Here is an 18,308-nt window from a genome sequence, read left to right on the forward strand (position 1 = left end):
TGACTCAGTATATTCCTTCCATCTTCTTTTAATACTTCCTGGATCATTTAATATTCTACCTAAAGCATCCTTGATTATAGCAACTCGAGGTTTGAATTTGTTCTTCAATTCTTTGAGCTTAAGAAATGCTGAATGAGTTTGGCTCTTTTGATTTTCTAACTCTAGCTCCTTGCACATTTCATTGTAATATTTTGCTTTGTCATCCCATGCTGCCTTTTGGAATCTTCAGTTCAGCTCTTTAGTATCTTGAATTCTTCCTTGTGCTTTGGCTTCTCTACGCTCCAGTGCAATCTTCTGACATCCATAGCCAAAAATCTTAACTTAAAATCCTGTCATTTGGGTAAATGGATAGGAAATCTTTCTGCATTAACTATTAATGTGGCTAATGAGCTGCTGCTTCTGTCAGAAGAAGAATTGATGCGTTTGAGCTGTGGGTGTTGGAGAAGAGCACTGAACACCCCATGGACAGCAAACAGAATAATAAAATATATCTTGGAAAGGGTGCAGCCTGAGTGTCTTTGGAGGCAAGGATGATGAGGCTTTGCCTCATATACTTTGGGCATGTTGCTAGGAGGAGTTATTCTTTTGAGAGGGATATGATACGTGGCAGAGTAGAGAGTCAGCGAAGGAGAAAAGACCCTTGACCAGGTGGATTGACACGGTGACTGCTACAGTGAGCTCTTGTGTGTCAGGAAGTGTGAGGATGGTACAAGAAAGGATAGGGTTCAGATCTCTTGTTAACAAGGTAGCTATGAGTCATACGCGATGACACCTAACAATAACAATGTAGCTTAATTATAATTTTTGCTTATTATTTTGTATGTAGAAATTATTTAGTACGATATAAAAAAGAAATTCAGCCTTAAAACTTTTTTTTTAATGTCATTTCCCTAGTTCCTGAATGTAGGCAGCCAAGCTTTCAGCTTTTTATTTGCTGGAGAAATTGGTTGGTTTTGCTTACATTGTTGTGACTTGAGATAAAGCTGTAGGACTCCCTTGGTAACTGGAGAGCAGGAAACAATTGACACTGTTTCTTAATTCAGTTGTTTCTGAGACATTTCCTACTTCCTACTATAATATAGCTTTCCCATGAGAACAATTTGCCTGCAAATTGTTAGACATGATAACTTTCTCATTGGCTCATAGCCTGGGGGAGGGGATTTCACTGTGCTTTGTAGTAGTTGAATTGCTGTGTGTGGGTTTGGGTGTGTGTATGTTTGTCAGAGATGGAATCTTGCTTTATGTAAAAGATACCTCCAACTTCATTCCAGGCATCAGATACTTTCTTTCCAACTCAACAGGTTAGTTGTCTTCATATTTTTTCCTTGCCACTTGGAGATCACATGCACAACATCTGACTGTGTGTGATCAATAAAGTTATTTTTATTTTCTCTTCAAGTAGACTGCCAGTCTTTTTTTTTTTTATAATGTAAATTCTAGCCTGGAATCTCTGCTGAAATCTTATAGCAACTCTCAAGCCTCCAAAGACAAGCGGTAGTTGAACTTGAGATTCATTGGCCAGAAATGAACCCGAGTCTCCTACATGAGAGAAGAGAATGCTACCACTGCCCCCACACCTTTGCACACACACCCTCTTTTATTAGGATTCTACTTTCCTTAAGTGTAACCTCTTCTTTGAAACAGCACACCATCATTTTAACCTTGACAATTTAAGGTAACATCTCTGTGAATTATGATGATTTTAGAGATCCCTTTGGAAATTAATTCATACAAAATACTAGATATACTGCATATGCATGTATTACATGTGGGGACATGATATTGTCCATTTCCTCTAAAACTGTCATTAAAGTATTATGATTCCAAAAATGTGAAATAAAAGCAATAGATGAGGTCATTCAGTCTAATTTTCAGGGAAAAAAATTTCACGTTCTTTCTGTATGCAGTCCCACATCTAGCAGTTATGCTGTATAAAAAGTGAAAGTAAAAGTTTTCAAAGATAAAAAAAAATACCCCTAAGACCAAAATGATGTAGGACTTTGAGTTCCTTTTTTTATTCTGTCTTACCAGATTTTGTAAAAATAATACTGCTTGTCAGTTTTGCAGCTCCTTCCATCTAGAAAACTGAAAGCATTTCACAATCTTTTTTTTCTCATGCCCTTCTCTTTCAGGCAATTTTTGCTGGGCTGGGTTTATTTTTATCATTGCAACTACCAGTTTTTAGAAACTTTCAGAAACTAAAAAAGAAAAATGAGAATGGCACTATAGCTGACATTCATTTTAGCTGTTTCCTAGTGTGAACATTTGAGTATTTCTAAAATCTTCTCTCCAAGTATGTCTTATTTTTCTCAGTTTGTCCCAGTTCTCAGTCTCTGTTCTGCTGATTGGGTAAAAAAAAAAAGAAAAAAAAAGTTTCACTATAAAATCTTATCCCTAGAAAATGACTTTTTGAACTTTGAGTTAGATCTTTATTTCTCAACTCTGAGAACTGTTTTTTTAGCTCCCTTTTCATTATAATCATGGACTGCTTAGAAGTGAAGGGACCTTTAGGAATTACCTAATTTAAGCCTCTCATTGCCTACACAGGTTAAGGAACAAATTTACTGTCATGTAGCTATTTGAAAGCAGAGGTCTCATCAGAATCATCAGCTCTAGCTCTCCAATTCTGTGACTGTCCTACACACAGGAAGAGGATATGGAATGTGTGGCTAGTTGGTGCCATGACTACCCCTTTTGCTGTTATACCAGAAGAATTGAATGATGTTCAGCTGCCATTACTGAGCATTTTGATCGAGGTTTCCATAGAATAATACAGATCTGTAAGGGGAAATGCAAGACAGAATTTAAAGTTCTCATGGACTCTAGACATCTTGGAACCTTGAGGTTTAGATGAACCCCTGAAACTTCTGCCTTAAGGTAATCTTTAATCAAATATATCCCCTGAAGTTTTCTTAAAACCCAGCAAGAATTTAACTTAACTAGTAAAACCTGCCTTCCTTGAGCATTACAGTTTTTAAAGAACTATCTATTTGGGATCATGTTAACAATTGCAGCTCAAAAATTAGATAGGGACCTTACAGGGCAGTGAATTTATTTTAATGTCAGCCACTCAGAAAATAAGAGTTAAGAATGATTATACAACTCATAGAACATACTTAATGTCACTATATGGTATGTGTAGAAACTTCTGCCTTGGTGTATGTTTTGGGTGCATTTTGACTTAACAACAACAAAATAATGAAATTTCTATCTAAGCATTTATACAGTAGTCTATCTGGAAAACAGTAGAGTGCATGTACATGGAATCTTAATAACAGCACACACTTGTCATTAAAATGTAACCACTTGAATATTCTTAAGCAATCTTGCTTTCCTGGTTTGAATTTCTTTTTTAAAACATAAATTGATCATATTGAATTCAAAGATACTTTATTCTGACTTGTAAATATTGTGCAATTTGTATGCAGTGGGGAATGCAATCTGAAATGACAGATGCTTTGTGCACCTTCCTTAGGCCACCACACTATCTACATTGGGGTCCACGTGCCGAAGAGTTATAGAAGAAGGAGACGTCACAAGAGAAAGGCAGGACACAAAGAAAAGAAGGAAAAAGAAAGAATCTCTGAGAACTACTCTGACAAGTCAGATGTGGAAAATGCTGATGAATCAAGCAGCAGCATCTTAAAACCACTCAGTAAGTACTTCTTGGGCGTTGGAGCATGTCTCTTCTTTACATTCCCATCCTTTGAAAAGACACTATTAGGATCTTATGGCTGGGTAGGAAGGGATACAACAACACTGAGATGGCCTGCTTTAAAGGCTAATGTGTATGTAGATGATTTTCTTGTCCCAGCAGGTTCATCTAGAGGGCCATCTGAGTAAGGTTCTGAGTTGCTCAGGAACACATGACCATGCTTAAGCATTCTAACTGTTAAATAGGACAGTACTACTTTGTATTTAACCACAGCAGTTAAGAGTAACTGGGAGACCATGAAGGGACAGTTTTTGGATTGTTGCTGCTTGGAAATCAGTTCTGTTGCGATAATAGCTCAGGATGTTATTAATTGCCATCCAGTTGATTCTAACCCATGGCAACCCCATGTATGCAGAATAGAACTGCTCCTTAGCCTTTCCAAGCTGTGATTCTTGTCCTAGACTTGTCTTCTGCGGTGCCCATGGATATGGTTTAACTGCCAAGCTTTTGACTAGTAATTGAGCATTTAATCATTTGCACCACTCAGTCTCTGAGGGCTAGAGAAGAGAGTATATATGTAGCATTTTCCAAATATCAGGATTTTAAATGACATTTAACCAGGTCAGATTGATGATTCCCAAAGAAATATTGGAAAGTACCCTGTGAGAGATGAATGCAGAGTGACATAGCTCTGAAACATTGGGCATATTAAATATGATATATTATATGGAAATGTGAATTAAAAATAGAGTAGCAGAAAGTCAAGGAACAGCTTGGATTTCAGTGATAGGGTGGCCTTTATGTATATATTGCTTTTCATTTCCTTTAATGTGGAGAGTTATATACATAGCCTTGTGGCTGAAGTGAGAATGAGTATGTGCGGTTAGGAGGGAGAAGCTGTAAAAACACATGCCAATTTTGGGAGATTCCCCAACAGGAGTGAGTTACATAGTGACAGCTTTTCCTGTTGGCAGAGATCTGCACATTCTTCATCTCATTGCTACAGTTGCAGAAATACAGAACCCGCAATAAAAATACCTTATAGGTGGCTCAGATAAAGATCGAGTTCAGTCATTGCAGGTGATGACAGGCCAAATTAGAATGAACAGCTCAGCGGTGTTGAAAAGTGAATTTACAGAGTTAAATTAAAGAGGGTGTGAAGTGTAGTGATGTGAACTTTTTTTAGTCTCACAATTGGAACTGAGCAGGTGGCAAGGGAAGCAGGAGAAGTACTGTGCTGAGATGAGCAACACACCGAGTTAAGGGAAAAAGTTTGAGAAGAGTTTGGACGTGGACCACCAAATTAAAAAGGTGTTAGGATATGTCGAGGCTGTAGAAGAGTCTCGAAGGCGAGAGAGTAAAGCTACGTACTTTTCTTTGGAATGTTTGGGAGAAATTTTCTCTTGACTGTGATCCTTCACCTACTGACTAAAATAATGGGTTTTATTTTGAGTAAAGTCTTTGAAATGCAGATAAAAAGGGCTAATAATCTGGGCGAACAAAAGATAACATTTCCTTCCAGATAAATTACTTCTGTTTATCTTGATTCACTGTCTGTTTTGGCAAGACCTGCACTAAAACCTTGTACAGATACTCACTCTTTCTCGCTGTGTGTTGCTTTTGTCTATATCCCAGTAATAAGGACTGAGATGAAATATCTGTCAGTATGAGTGCTGTTGCTGTCTGTGGCATTTGGGGATTGTTTTGAGTACATGTGTAAAAGTTTCTTTTCCTCCCTGGGAATTGAAGTATTATGTTGTACACTGGTTTTTAAAGAGATCCCGAGGAGAGGCATTAATGACTAGTGTGTTCAGTGATCATAATGAAATTACTTGTAAATTATCACTTGATAGTTGGCTTTTTCCCTGACAGGTCAGTAAATGATGCTGTAACCTGCCTTTCACGTGCATGACAGAAGTAATCCCATTTGATATGAAGATCCTCTTAAGAATTGCCATATTTTCCTTACAGCTTGTGATGGAACCTATATGTCTGGTTACCTGTTGCTCTTCTATTCAAAAGTCAGAATTTTGTATCCAGATATAGAAAGATATTTAACTCTATGAGTTAAGTAACCATCAGTATTCTGGTATGAGCATGGCAATAGTTTTAGAAAAATAGCTTAATTAAGTAACTTACTTGCACCATTATTTTCTCTCAAGAGCTGCCGCATTCACTTATACTTTTCTTGCATCTAGAGTGTTTGAGCGGCTAAAGACAAGATTCTCACGTGTGTCCATCACTGTATCACACACTGTTAGGATTTCTAAAAATATGGAGACATAGAGCAACTTGTAAGAGTCATTTTTGATTCTTTCTTTGCTCTTGTTCCCACGTCCTTTGGGAACATGTGATCCTTCAAGGGCTTCTGTTTATCTTACTTCTATAGTAAGCTTTGCCAGTGTCTGTTGCTTCCCAGATTTACTGCTGCTTTCTGGTCCAGAGCATCACCATATCTTGCTTAGCACCTGCAAGAGGCCCGATTTCCCAAAACTTTATTCAAAAAGTGGCAGCATTGACCACCATGAAGTATAAATTTGGTCCTGCCATTTTTGTTGCCTTAGAATAAAATAATTTGTATAGCATGTCACTCCAGCTTTGCTTTGTGCTGCTTTCCCCTTGGCCCTCTTTGCTAGGCACACTGTGTTTTCATTTCCCTGATGTTAAAACCTCTTCTTCCTCAGGGCTTCTACTCTTTTAGTTCTGTTTTCTTGGAATAGTTGTCCCATTCTTGTGCTGCCTATTTTTTTTTTTAGTGTTTTTTGATGTCCCATCTTTAAAAAAAAAATCACCTCTTCAGAGATCCCTTTTCATCATGTTTCTTTTTAAAGCATGTTCCTTTGTGATTTTTATCCTTAGACCCTTGTTTGTTTCTCTTGTGATGCATATTTCATCTTGTAATTTTGTGAGTCTGCAGTTTTGTGTGTATTGCATGGTAGTCCATAAGCTGCACAAGAGCAAGGCTCAGTTCTGGTCTTGTTCACAGTGGTGTCTCTGAACCGTAGCATACACCCTGAAACATGGAATGGGTTTAGTACATGTTTCCGGAATGCTGATTGAGTGGATACACTCCCTCAGAGCAGGGAGTTGTAAGGACACTCCTTGAGAGAATGGTGGGCAATATCCTCCCGTGCGCCTTACAGTCTTTGAAACCCAGGGGAAGGACAGCTAGGAGTTGGCTCTGAAATGATGGCAATGAGTTTTTTATGAGAATTGAGTGGATTGTTATAAAGGAGGAGATAAACATTGCTTTTATTGACCTACGTATTTCCTACATTCTGGGTAAAGATTAAACTGATTTTCTTGTTTTAATTTCTTGCACATCATCTCGACATTTCTCCTCCCTGCCTTCCTCTCCTGCCACGTAAAATCTGGCCCCACATTTTAGTTATCCTACTTTGGAAAGCGCCTTGTTATTTTAACTTTGGGCAGCATAGTATTTTGGTCTGGACAGAAGACTCCTGAGGATGTTGGGTTGCTTGTTGTCCACAGATAAGTGAAGGCATTGATCCACAGAACACATGAATTCATCACAGACACCTGAAAAATGCTCAGTATTCCACACTGAACTTTGGATGTGAACTTCAGACATCATACTTAAGAAACATGGGTTGAATAGCAAAAGTCTACTTAAAGAAGAAGAAGACTCTTATCTTCCAGTATTTAGGCACATCATGAGGATAATGTAATTAACTGGTTTGGTTAGCTTGTAATGGAGATGCTTTTTTATTATCTTCCTGACTGATGTGAAGAGAAACTTTAAAAAAAGAATATGCACTTTTGATTCTTACACATGTGGAGTTTTGAGCAGGAAGCTGGCCGGCTTTATCTCCATCTCTGAGCTCAGTGGTGGCTGTAAGTCTTTGCACACAATTGCTTTTCCTACTGTTTTCTCTGAGCTGGTGGCACCCTAGGGACACAGGGGAGGAACTGCAGGGGAGAGGTGTGGAGGAACATGTAGAGAGTGGCTGGGGAAGGAAAGTGAAATGGAGGAACAGGCAGGAGGAGAGACAAGGGAATGAGGAGGTGGTGTGGAGTGGGTGGTGTAGAGAAAAGTTAGATTGTGCTCTTTCTTAAAAATAATCCTTTTACCTCCTCCACCGTGCACTTTTTTTCCCTCTGAGTTAGCAGCTGCCTTCATCTGAGGGTTGCCCAAAAGTGTTGGGGGAGGGTGGCCCTGACTCGGTTAGGCTTTGGAAACACACGTAGGGGTTCCATAGTCTGTTCTGGCCTCTGCACCTCTTATTGTGTTGGTGCTTTGAGATATTTATGGGAGAGTATGGATCACTTTGCAACTGTAAAGAGATCCTGATGAGGTAGAATATGTTGGGAAACACAGCTACACACAGCACATCTTGTTCAGCATATTGATCAGCATATGTAATATATTTCTTGACACGCTTGAACATGTCCTGGTGCTTGGAGGTGCTTACTGCCTCTCACACACATCTTTTCTGGGGTGGAATCCTATTCTAGTTATATGGTTACAAACCCTCCTACAGACTTTCAGTACTCTTTCCCTGCCCTCCCCCCCCCAAAAAAAAATACACCCAAAGAACTTTTTGGATGTGTACCAGACCAGACGGATTTATGTTTGTGAACATTGTTCTGTAGCCCTGGGACAATGGGAGTCAGTTGGTGATCCAGTTATATTCAGGAAGCTGAAACAGAGCAATGGCCAAAGGCTTTTGTTAGGTGCTTCCGGGTAAATGAACAGAGTAGCTTTTCTTGAGAGCCAAGAATACTCAGTGTTTGGTCCTTTGACTTCCCTTTTTCCCAGTCTATAGTACTGTGCCCTCCCCCGGCCCCTCCCTCACTTCATACTCCTCAGTACATTTCTTATTTTTTTGTTTGTTTTAAAAATGACCCTTAATTTTGCAAACATAAAGTAAGATTACTTTTCTATATATGTCTTGACTACCTTGAAAATGAGTCTGTTTCCAGGAGAGAAGGGAATCTTGGGATTCTGTGTGAAATAAAGATTCTATCCCTGTTCAAAACCAAAACAAAACACAAAAAATGAAAGAACAAAACTGTCTTCTTTCATCTTCCTCTCTATTTTTCATCTTATATAAGTAGGAGGAAGTACTTTATCTTAAGGTCTGAGAACAATGGCTCTTTATGTTAAAGGGATAATTTAAAACCTGAAAAGTTTGCCTTTTCAGAAGGGGGCATTTGTGATGTAATTTTACTGGAAAGGCAGTACATCATGGTGGATAAGAGCACAGATTCAGGCCAGATTATTTGAGCTGGAATCCTGGTTTGAATCATCAGGATAATACTGGAAGGTTATTTAAACCTCTCTGTGCTTCAGTGTCCTCTTTTATAAAGAGATTTTACTCACTGTCTTTCTTCTTCTCTCTCTTGCATTACCATCAAGTAAGAACAGATCCATAGCTGACCCCCTGATTGTGGGTTTTTGAAGCTGTAAAGTAAAGAGAAGATGGGTCACTCAGAGCACCATAGAGGCACTGCCATTGGGGTAGCAGTATAATCACTATTATGAACGTCAGGGAGGACACGGGTATAATGTCATTCATAGTGTTCAGAGTATTAAATGAGTTAATGAATACAAAGTATCTCTCAATATTTATCTCTCAAAAACACTAAACCTACTGTCCTTAAGTTAATGCTTACTCATGGTGACCCTCCTTCAGGCTTCTGAGGCTGTGAACCATGATGAGAGCCGTCAGCCTCGTCACTCTCTTAGGGAATAGCTGGTAGATTTGAATAGCTGACCTTTCTGTTTGCAGCCAACACTTAACCTCCTATGCCGCCTGGGGTCTTTAGTTACTCAGAACACCATGAGGACCATCTTTTCTTGTACATTACTCTCAAGTGATGCCAAGATAATATTAAAACCCCCCACAACTTTTATGAACCCAGGTTGTTATTGGGGGAGCATTATTGGCATTTCTCCCCACCCCGCCCCATGCAGGTACATTGTGTTTTATACAATCTTTCATTTACATTGTGTTTCATTTATATACATCATCTTTTATATGCTCATACACATTGTATTTTATATAATTAATTACTACTGATTTATGCCTGTTACCACATCTTTTTAAGTCCACATTGAATCTTTCCTTTTCTTTCCTTCACACTCCCATCCACTCATTAACTTTTGCTATCCTAGTAATTTTCCGTCTTCCCCTTTTTTCCATCCCCTTCTCTTTCTCCCCTTTCCCTTTTGAACATTTATACACATCTTACTCAGTTATCCTGTTGTTTTAACGATAATGACCTTGTGCAATATTTGTCCCTATGAGGGACGTTGAGACGGAGTTACTTCACTCAGTGTAATGCTCTCTAGATTCTCCCATGTTTTTAGTATTTTAGGGAATTGTTGTTTTTAGTGCTGCATAGTATTCCATTATATAAATTTACCACAGTATCTCAATCTGTTAATTTATTGATGTTTTAATTTTCTTGCAATTGTGAATAATACTGCTACGAACATAGGTGCACATATCTCCATTCTTGTCTCAGTTCTGATCACCTTTGGGTGTATTCCTAGCAAGAGAATACTAGATCTTATGGATTTCTGTGTTCAGCTTCTTGAGGAAATGATAAACTGCCTTTTGGAGTTGTACTATTTTACAATCTCACCAGCCAGCAGTGCATGGAAGTTCAAGTCTCTCCGTATCCTCTCCAACATTTATTGCTTGCTGTCCTATTAAACTTTGCTACTGCTGCTGGAGTGAGATTATATCTTATTGTTGCTTTTATTTGCATCTTTCTGATTGTTCTGACATATTTTGACACACATTCTCATTTAATATTCCTTTGCTTTTTCAGTCAGATTGTGTCCTGGCTTCTAATATTATCTTTGGGAGAGACAACCTGAATTTTAGTCTCTTAGCCTGTCAATGAGTGTTACTTTGGCCAGTAGGTCACAAGTGGAGGAACCACAAAATAAAAAAATTTAAAAGGAAGTTGTTATTATATGCTGTCAAATTAAAACTGAGTCATACCTGACCCTCCATCACTGTAATTTGCATGGGAGGAAATTGCCCATCTTTGTTCTTCAGAGCAACCAGTGGATTAGAATAAACTGCCTTTTGAGATGGCTGCATAATTCTTTACCCAGAGTGCCTTAAGAGGAAGAGGTGATACTTATTGTGCTGTTCTTTTGTGTGGAATTTCACCGCTGGCAAGCCGCTCTACTTGACACACATGTCCTTGAGTTTAGTCAACAATTGCAATTTCTGGTTCTGGACCATTGCCATACATCCTAAGGATTCATAGTCCCTGCAAATGGTCTATGTTCTCTTTCTCATGAGAAGAAACGTTTCCTGGCTGTTTCTCTGTGTGTCTCGGTGAAATAAGTCTGGTTAAGAAGGGCTGCATGATAAGACAAATCAGCAGTTTGAAGGCAGTGCTGTGCAAAAAGGAGAAATACTTGGCATGCTTGTGTTTTTGGTAACACTGAAATGACTCAACCTTGTGTTTTGTGTGGTTCAAATAATTACTGTTTATTCCTTTGCAATGCTCATGAGTGCAAGAGAGCTGTGTCATGGTGGTGCTTCCATCTCCTTTAGCCAAGTAAATGTCTAAATCTCTGAGGCAGATTTGATTTCTGGAATACAGTCTTTTTAAGTCACCTGGAAGTGCCTCCATCCCCAAATGGCAGTTCTCACACTACGTAAGGTTGTCATTCCTTCTTGCTGCTGACCGCTCAGTAGTGACTACATTTTCTCATGCCACGAGATGTTATGAATAGTGTGTTTACATGTGTCATGGGAGAGTTGATGTTGTTGCTATTTTTAGGGACTCATGAGTTCAAGAGGCCTCAGAAGGTTCCACTCTGCTCCAGGTGTTAGGACACTCCAGGCTAAAAAGAGATCTTGACTTGAGATGGAACATGGGGGAAAACTAGAATCATGGGTGGAATTTATAAGACACGGAAGAAATTGTAATGAAGTGAATAAGGCACTTGTGAGGAAGGCACGACACACACTGTATTTTGGGATTCAGGTTTATGAATAAGGAAGCTTGAATGTGTCAGCATATATTTATGTGTGAGTTTGTATGTGTTTGTTCTTTTGATTATGTGTGTTGAATACATTCTCATGATCAGGATTCATTGAAAGAGTGAGGGATATGTGCAAGGATCCCTAGTGGCCTTGTGGGTAAAGTATTATGCCATCATCTCAAAGGCAGGTTGTTCTAATCCACCAGTTGCTCGTCAGGAAAAAAGATGGCACTTTCCTACTGTGGGATTCATAGCCTCCGAAAACCTGCTGGACAGTTAGGTGTAAGTCTCATATGATTCAATAGCAATACATTGAACTTTGATTTTGTGTGTGTGTGTGTGTATGTGTGTGTATTTATTTTTTTAATTGAAATTTTAATGATAGTTTATACAGACTTTGGATTTACATTCATTCATTGTTACACATTTTCCTCCCTGCCCACCCCTCCCCCCAGTTGGTTTTTCTCTTTGAAAAGTTAAAAAAAACCCCACAAAATAAAACAAAAAACTTTCATTGTTATACACTCCCCTACCCCCAAAGTGTGCTCCCCCATGAAGCTCTCATTCTGGACTCTTGTCATGAAAATAATACCTAATCATATGTTCCTTTAAAACAGTTCTCTCTGTCATCTGTTTCAATGCAATATACATTATTTAAACCCTCTTTGCTTAGATTCCCTCTAACTCTGATGTCAGTCCTGTTTTACAACAGTGGCATTATGTAGTATTTGTCCCTTTGAGACTGAGATATTTCATTCAGCATAATATCCTCCAGGGTCACCCATTTTGTATAATATTTCATGATTTCCTTGTTTTTCAATGAACCATAGTATTCCATTGTGTGAATATGCCACAACTTTTCTGTCCATTCGTTTGTTGATGGGCACTTGGGTTGTTTCCAACTCTATGCTATTGTGAACAAAGCCACAGAGAACATGGGTGTGCATATATCAGCCGGGGTGGCAGTTAGGGTTTCTTTAGGGTATATTCCCAGTAGTAGAATTGCTAGGACAAGCGGTATTTCTATTTGTAACTTTTTGAGAAAACGCCATATAGCCTTCCATAGTGGTTGCACCATTTTACACTTTACACTCCCACCAACAGTGAATAAGGGTTTCAGTTTCTCCACAACCTCGCCAGCATTTGTTGTTTGATGCTCTGTTAAATTTTGCTATTCTGCCCAGGGTGGGATGATATCTCATAGTTGTTTTGAACTTTGGGTTTTTTTTTTAAAGTCATGTCTGCTTAGGAAATTTGTGATATGTTGCCATTTTATTAGTGGTGTTCATCTCTTGGTGAAATTGTATACAATAGAACAAAATTCTGTCTGATTATCAACCTCATAATTTCTGTGTACTTAAGCTCATTGTGACAAGCACTGTGTCAGTCCCTCTCCTGAAGAGTCTTGCTGTCTGTCCTTCAATGATCCTCTGCTTTCCCAAGCATTATGTCATTTTCCAAGGACCGGCCCCACAGGATAACTTGCTTTCAGTATGTGAGATCAACCTTCCTTCTGAAGAGCATTCTGCACTAACTTCTTCTATGACAGATTTGTGATTAATTGCAAAGAATTATTGAATAACTTCTATATGATTTCTTAATATTAGGGATTTAAATACAGAACTACTTTAGTGTGAACTGTTGATGTAGAAATAGTTGGTGTGAGGGACGACGAGTATACTCTATAAATACATTCTCCGGAATTCTTCCACAACCACAATCTAGAGATAGGAATGTTGGGTTCTTTTAATAACTTTCCCATGGATGGGGAGTGTTACTTGACTTTTCATCACACTTTTATAGAGGTGTTGTGAACATGGAGTTCCCGCTTATCTTAGCCACCTATATACACTCAGAATCTCAGTTCGTTCTTCATCTTCCTTCTCTTTTTCTTCTATAGCCAGCCACTTGCTGATGCCTTTTCAGTTTTCCCTCAGAAGATCTCTTATGTCTACCCCTTCCTTTGTATTCTTAACACAACTTTTTATTTAGGAAGAACCTTTGGCTTTTATCTTAGAAAGAGAAGAGAATTATTTCAGACAAACCTGTTGTTGCTGCTGTTATGTGCCATCGAGTCGCTTGCGACTCATAGCGACCCTATGTATAACATCCCTAAACTCTGCTCTATCCTGTGCCAATCGCATTGCCTCTGACACACCCATCCCGATTACCCCAGTCACTGAATCAACCCACCTTGTAGGGGGCCTTCGCCTTCTGCGCTGTCCCTCCACCCTACCAAGCATGATGTCCCTCTCCAAGGACCTGTCCCTCCTTGCAACATGTCCTAGCAGACATCTAAACTATCAGTACTATGTAAACTTTCCTTAATTAAAGAAAAAAAAAAACCCCAGTACTTTAATAACACTTCATTATAAAAACTGTGTTGCCTAACATGGGATCCCCAGATATTGTTGTTGTTATTGTGTATAGTAGAATTGGAACTAACACATAGTTGACCGTCCTTTGGGTTTTCAGAAGCAGTTATGGGAGGAGATTGCCCATCCTTCTCTCATGGAGCAGCTGGTGCCCTCGAACTACATGCCTTCAGGATTGCAGTGCAGCTTCTTGCCACTAGGCCACCAGAGCTCCCTCTCTAGACATTAAAGAGTTAATTTATAATGTAATTGAGGTTACTTCACTATTTTTGTGGGAGTGAAATGCGCAGTTTCTCTTGTGCAGTGTACAGACAGCCTCAGAAACCCAGTGGAGGGTCAGCTATGAGTTGGTCCATCTCAACATCAGTGAGTTGTATGGTTTCCATAATTTTTAATATTTTAAGTTAGGCAACATGTTTTTCATTTAGTGAAATATTTTCTGTTAAGTAAAAATTATATGTTTATTTCAATAAGGCTGCTTTAGGCTCTTTTATAGTGACCCATAATGATTTCTTCAGGTATAGAACTCCTGTTGCAGGCATTATCTTTGTGACACATTTCAGTTCTTGGGCTTTTAATGCTGAACGTAGTGATTTACCTTGTCTATTCGAGTGTCAGCTGTCTCTCCACTAGTATCCTAGGTTCTCTAGGGCACAAGCAACATTTTATATTTATTTTGAATTATGTTCTTCAACAGCATATGCTTTGAATTAATTAACAAAATGTTCAGATATTAATGAATTAATTTAAAATAGCCTGAATAATCTGGGGGGAAAAAAGCTCCCTAACCATACAAACCTAAAAACTGGAGAAGAAGGGTTGTAACTTAATTCAGTATTAACCACTCTTGGTAAAGCAACAAACCCACCAACCTACCCCACTGCATTCCTCATTGAAGTCTTAAAGTAGAAACCACCAAAACATTGTTCCATAGTGTGAATTGAATAATGCTTAAAATGAAAAAAAAAATTGACTAAAAAAAGTAATTTATCAATCAGCATCCAAGCAGATATATACACACCCATATTTATCGCGGCTTTGTTCACAGTAGCAACGAGTTGGAAACAACCCAGGTGCCCATCAACAAATGAATGGATAGAGAAGCTGTGGTATATTCACACAATGTAATACTATGCAGCATTGAAAAACAAGGAACTCATGAAATATTATTCAAAATGGGTGACCCTGGAGGACATTATGCTGAGTGAACTATCTCAGTCACAAAAGGACAAATACTGCATGGTGCCACTGTTGTAGAATGGGATTGACATCAGGGTTGGGATAAGACTGAGAAAGAGGGGGCAAATAATGTATACTGCATTGAAACAGATGAGGGAGAGAATAATTTAAAAGCGATATATGATAGGGTATTATGGTTATCACAAGAGTCCAGAATTAAGGTTGTATAGTAGAATGTACTTGGGGCAGTGGTAGGAGTGGGGGGGGGGATTGTGTACCAAAGAAGGAGTTCTTCTGCTTTTCAAACGGAGGAGCGAACTGGGGGTGTGATGGTGGGGGGAAGGCTGGGCAGGCAGAAAAGTGCAACAATGAATGAATGGAAATCCAAAATATCTGTAAATGTTCATTAAAATTAATAAAATAAAAGAAAAGGAAAACAATAATCTGTCTCAAAGCAGTGTTCTAAAACTTTTTTTTTCAAGCAGTAATTTATATGTAAATAAGAGAAAGGTGACTATATTTACAAAGTAAGAATACTACCCTTTGTTTATACTACCCTTTTCCTATAGGAAAAACATGAAAATGTATGAAAATATTAAGGTCAATATAGGAATGCAATGTTTTATGTAAGATGACTTTTCTCTCGAGAGACATAGAGCTTGCTGTGCTGGAATGAGCCTACCACTGTTTCTGCGTATTTGTTTAAAGTTTACGTTCCTCCTGGATGACTGAGAGTTGCTAGTTACTGAATATATCGCCAACAATGTTTGTGGAGTCCATTACGTAGAACATTTTAAGTATTTCTTATGTATGTACATTTGGGACCACAGATTAAAGTTCATGCTGCAGCAGAGATGGACTTGTATGACTGCTGTATATCCGTCCCAAAATTTTGAATTAATTAAATTGGAACAAGGACATCCCTGGGATTTGTAATTTTTCTGCTATCTGCCAATTAGCAGAATTCTTTTTTTTTTTACCCCCAGTGTGATCAACTTGATACCCTAATTTAGAAGCCACTTCTGGTGGTGGTGTTATTGAAAGCTAGAAGTTAGTGTATCCTTTGTCAGTTACTAAACTTTGCCGCAAAGGCCACAAGAGAAAGCAATTATATTTAATTGATTCTTCCTCATTTATGAGGCTTTCAGGAAGACGTAATTTAAGTGTAATGGAAAATGTGACTTCTGAAGGCAAATTTACAATAAACATGTTGGCTGTATAGCTAGTGTGCTTCTTCAGATTTTTTTCCCCTGACAGGAAATAGGGTGAATTTTATTACCAAGGCATGGGAATAGCAATTTCCAGAGCTAAAATTTCACTGCACATTCATCCACTATCTTGGGCGCATGCATGAGCAACTATAAAATCCTTAGTCAAAGTCTTACTTGGCTTTGTGAATTCTTGTGAAACTGATGCATGCTTGGAACAATCAAAACCCAAGCATATAAATAAGCAAAAACCTTGAGTTGTTTTTTATTTGGGCCCAGACCCAGAAAAAGCTGATATTCTATCTTCTTTCCACAATTCCTCGGTACTGATTTTGCAAACTTACTGCTTTTAAGAGTGACTGTAAGCCCAGTTCTCAAAAGCAATTAAATTGCACGTTGAGAAAACTTTTCTGAGGTGCTATTTGCACTCAAACCAAATTTGGGAGGATTATAGATTCCCCCCCTTCATCCCCATGAAATCAGCGTAGGAATTCTGTTCATCCTATGTTCTTGGTACGCTCCTTTGCACTCATTATTTTTTTATTCTTCTACCATTTCTAAGAACACCTAGCAAAGTATACAATGGGATAAACGCTAAGATCTTCATTGTGTATGCTTATATACAAGCATAAATGGTAGAGACTTGTTAATCTTGACTGGCAAGTACATGAGTAGTGTGCTGGATCCGGTGACTAAGAAGGAGTGGAAGATCTTTATTTTAATCCTTAAATTTAACGAAAGGTCCATTTACAAATTTGAATGAAAAAGAAATCAGTGAAGGCCAGCATCAGGTGAAAGCTAGCCTGGAGAATGCATTTATTTTAAAATTACAGTTGGATTTAAAACTTGCCCTTGACTTTGTTTTGTCCAATAGTATGGGAGAGAGGGAGAAAACACAGGAATAATGCTGAGGGAAAGAGCGGGAGAGGGAAAAAGAAGTGGAGGAATTTTGTCAAGAAAGAATAATAATTAAAGAACTATGAGCTTGTGGCATAGAACAGAATCTCACCCCTAAAATATCAGTTGAATTGTCATCAAGTTGATTTTGATTCATGGTGACCTACAAATATTTCATAACAGGATTGGGTTCTATAGAATTTTCAGTGGTTGATTTTTCCCGAGGTAAATTTCCAGGCCTGTCTTCCCAGGTGTTTCTGGGTGGACTTGAACCTCCAAACTTGCAGTAAACAGCTGAGCACTTAACTGTTTGTTAGCAACCAAGTAATTCCTCCTTCATGATAGAGTCTGAAACTTAATTGAATAGTCTATAAGTGCTCTGCAGAAATTAGTGTTGATAATCTCTTCTCCACTTTATTTTGAGTTCCCTAGGAAAGAGTCTTTTCACTATGATCTGTTAAGTGATAATAGTAGTTCTCTAACAAAATTCTCAATTTTAGTATATACATTATAACATAGTATTAAGGAGGCAGGGTGGTACAGTGGGTTAAGCGCTAGACTGCTAACCTCAGGGTCAGAAGTTTGAATCCACCAGCTGCTCTGTGCTAGAAGGACAAGGTGTCCTGCCTCCATCAAGAGTCTAGCCTTGTAAACCCTAAGGGGCAGTTCTGCTCTGTGCAGTGGGGTCATGGTGAGTTGGAATAGACTTGATGGCAGTGAGTTTGATTTTTTATTTCTTGTGCTAGTTTAGAGTAATTTCTAGAAAACATTACTCCTGCAAAGAATTTGAGAAAGCCGTGCTGCAATCCCAAAGATAATTGGTTCAAATCCACCGGTAGGGGAAGGATGCTCTGTAGGGGAAGGATACATAATCTCCTTTTGTGTGATATATTGCCTAAAAAAACCTGGTGGAGGGTCAACTATGGGTTGGTTTCAACTGAAAGACACACAGCAACAACTATAGACATGCCCATTCTTTTCTTAACAATTTACTTTTGGATACAGGCACACCAAAG

The 18,308-nt window shown here is 38.6% G+C and overlaps 1 protein-coding gene across 2 annotated transcripts in view; it reads left to right on the plus strand.

The window, feature by feature from the left end:
- The window catches only part of SLC4A4 (solute carrier family 4 (sodium bicarbonate cotransporter), member 4), a 497,732-nt gene that overhangs the window by 38,571 nt on the left and 440,853 nt on the right, over positions 1-18,308 (plus strand). For both annotated transcript variants that reach the window (XM_006896827.1, XM_006896828.1), the window contains exon 2: positions 3,476-3,655. In XM_006896827.1, coding sequence (XP_006896889.1) covers positions 3,476-3,655 — 180 coding nt within the window. The remainder of the gene's footprint in view (positions 1-3,475; positions 3,656-18,308) is intronic.

The sequence above is a fragment of the Elephantulus edwardii genome, unplaced genomic scaffold (genome assembly GCF_000299155.1).
Source record: "Elephantulus edwardii isolate Elephantulus edwardi_28Jun2011 unplaced genomic scaffold, EleEdw1.0 scaffold00192, whole genome shotgun sequence".
NCBI lineage: Eukaryota > Metazoa > Chordata > Mammalia > Macroscelidea > Macroscelididae > Elephantulus > Elephantulus edwardii.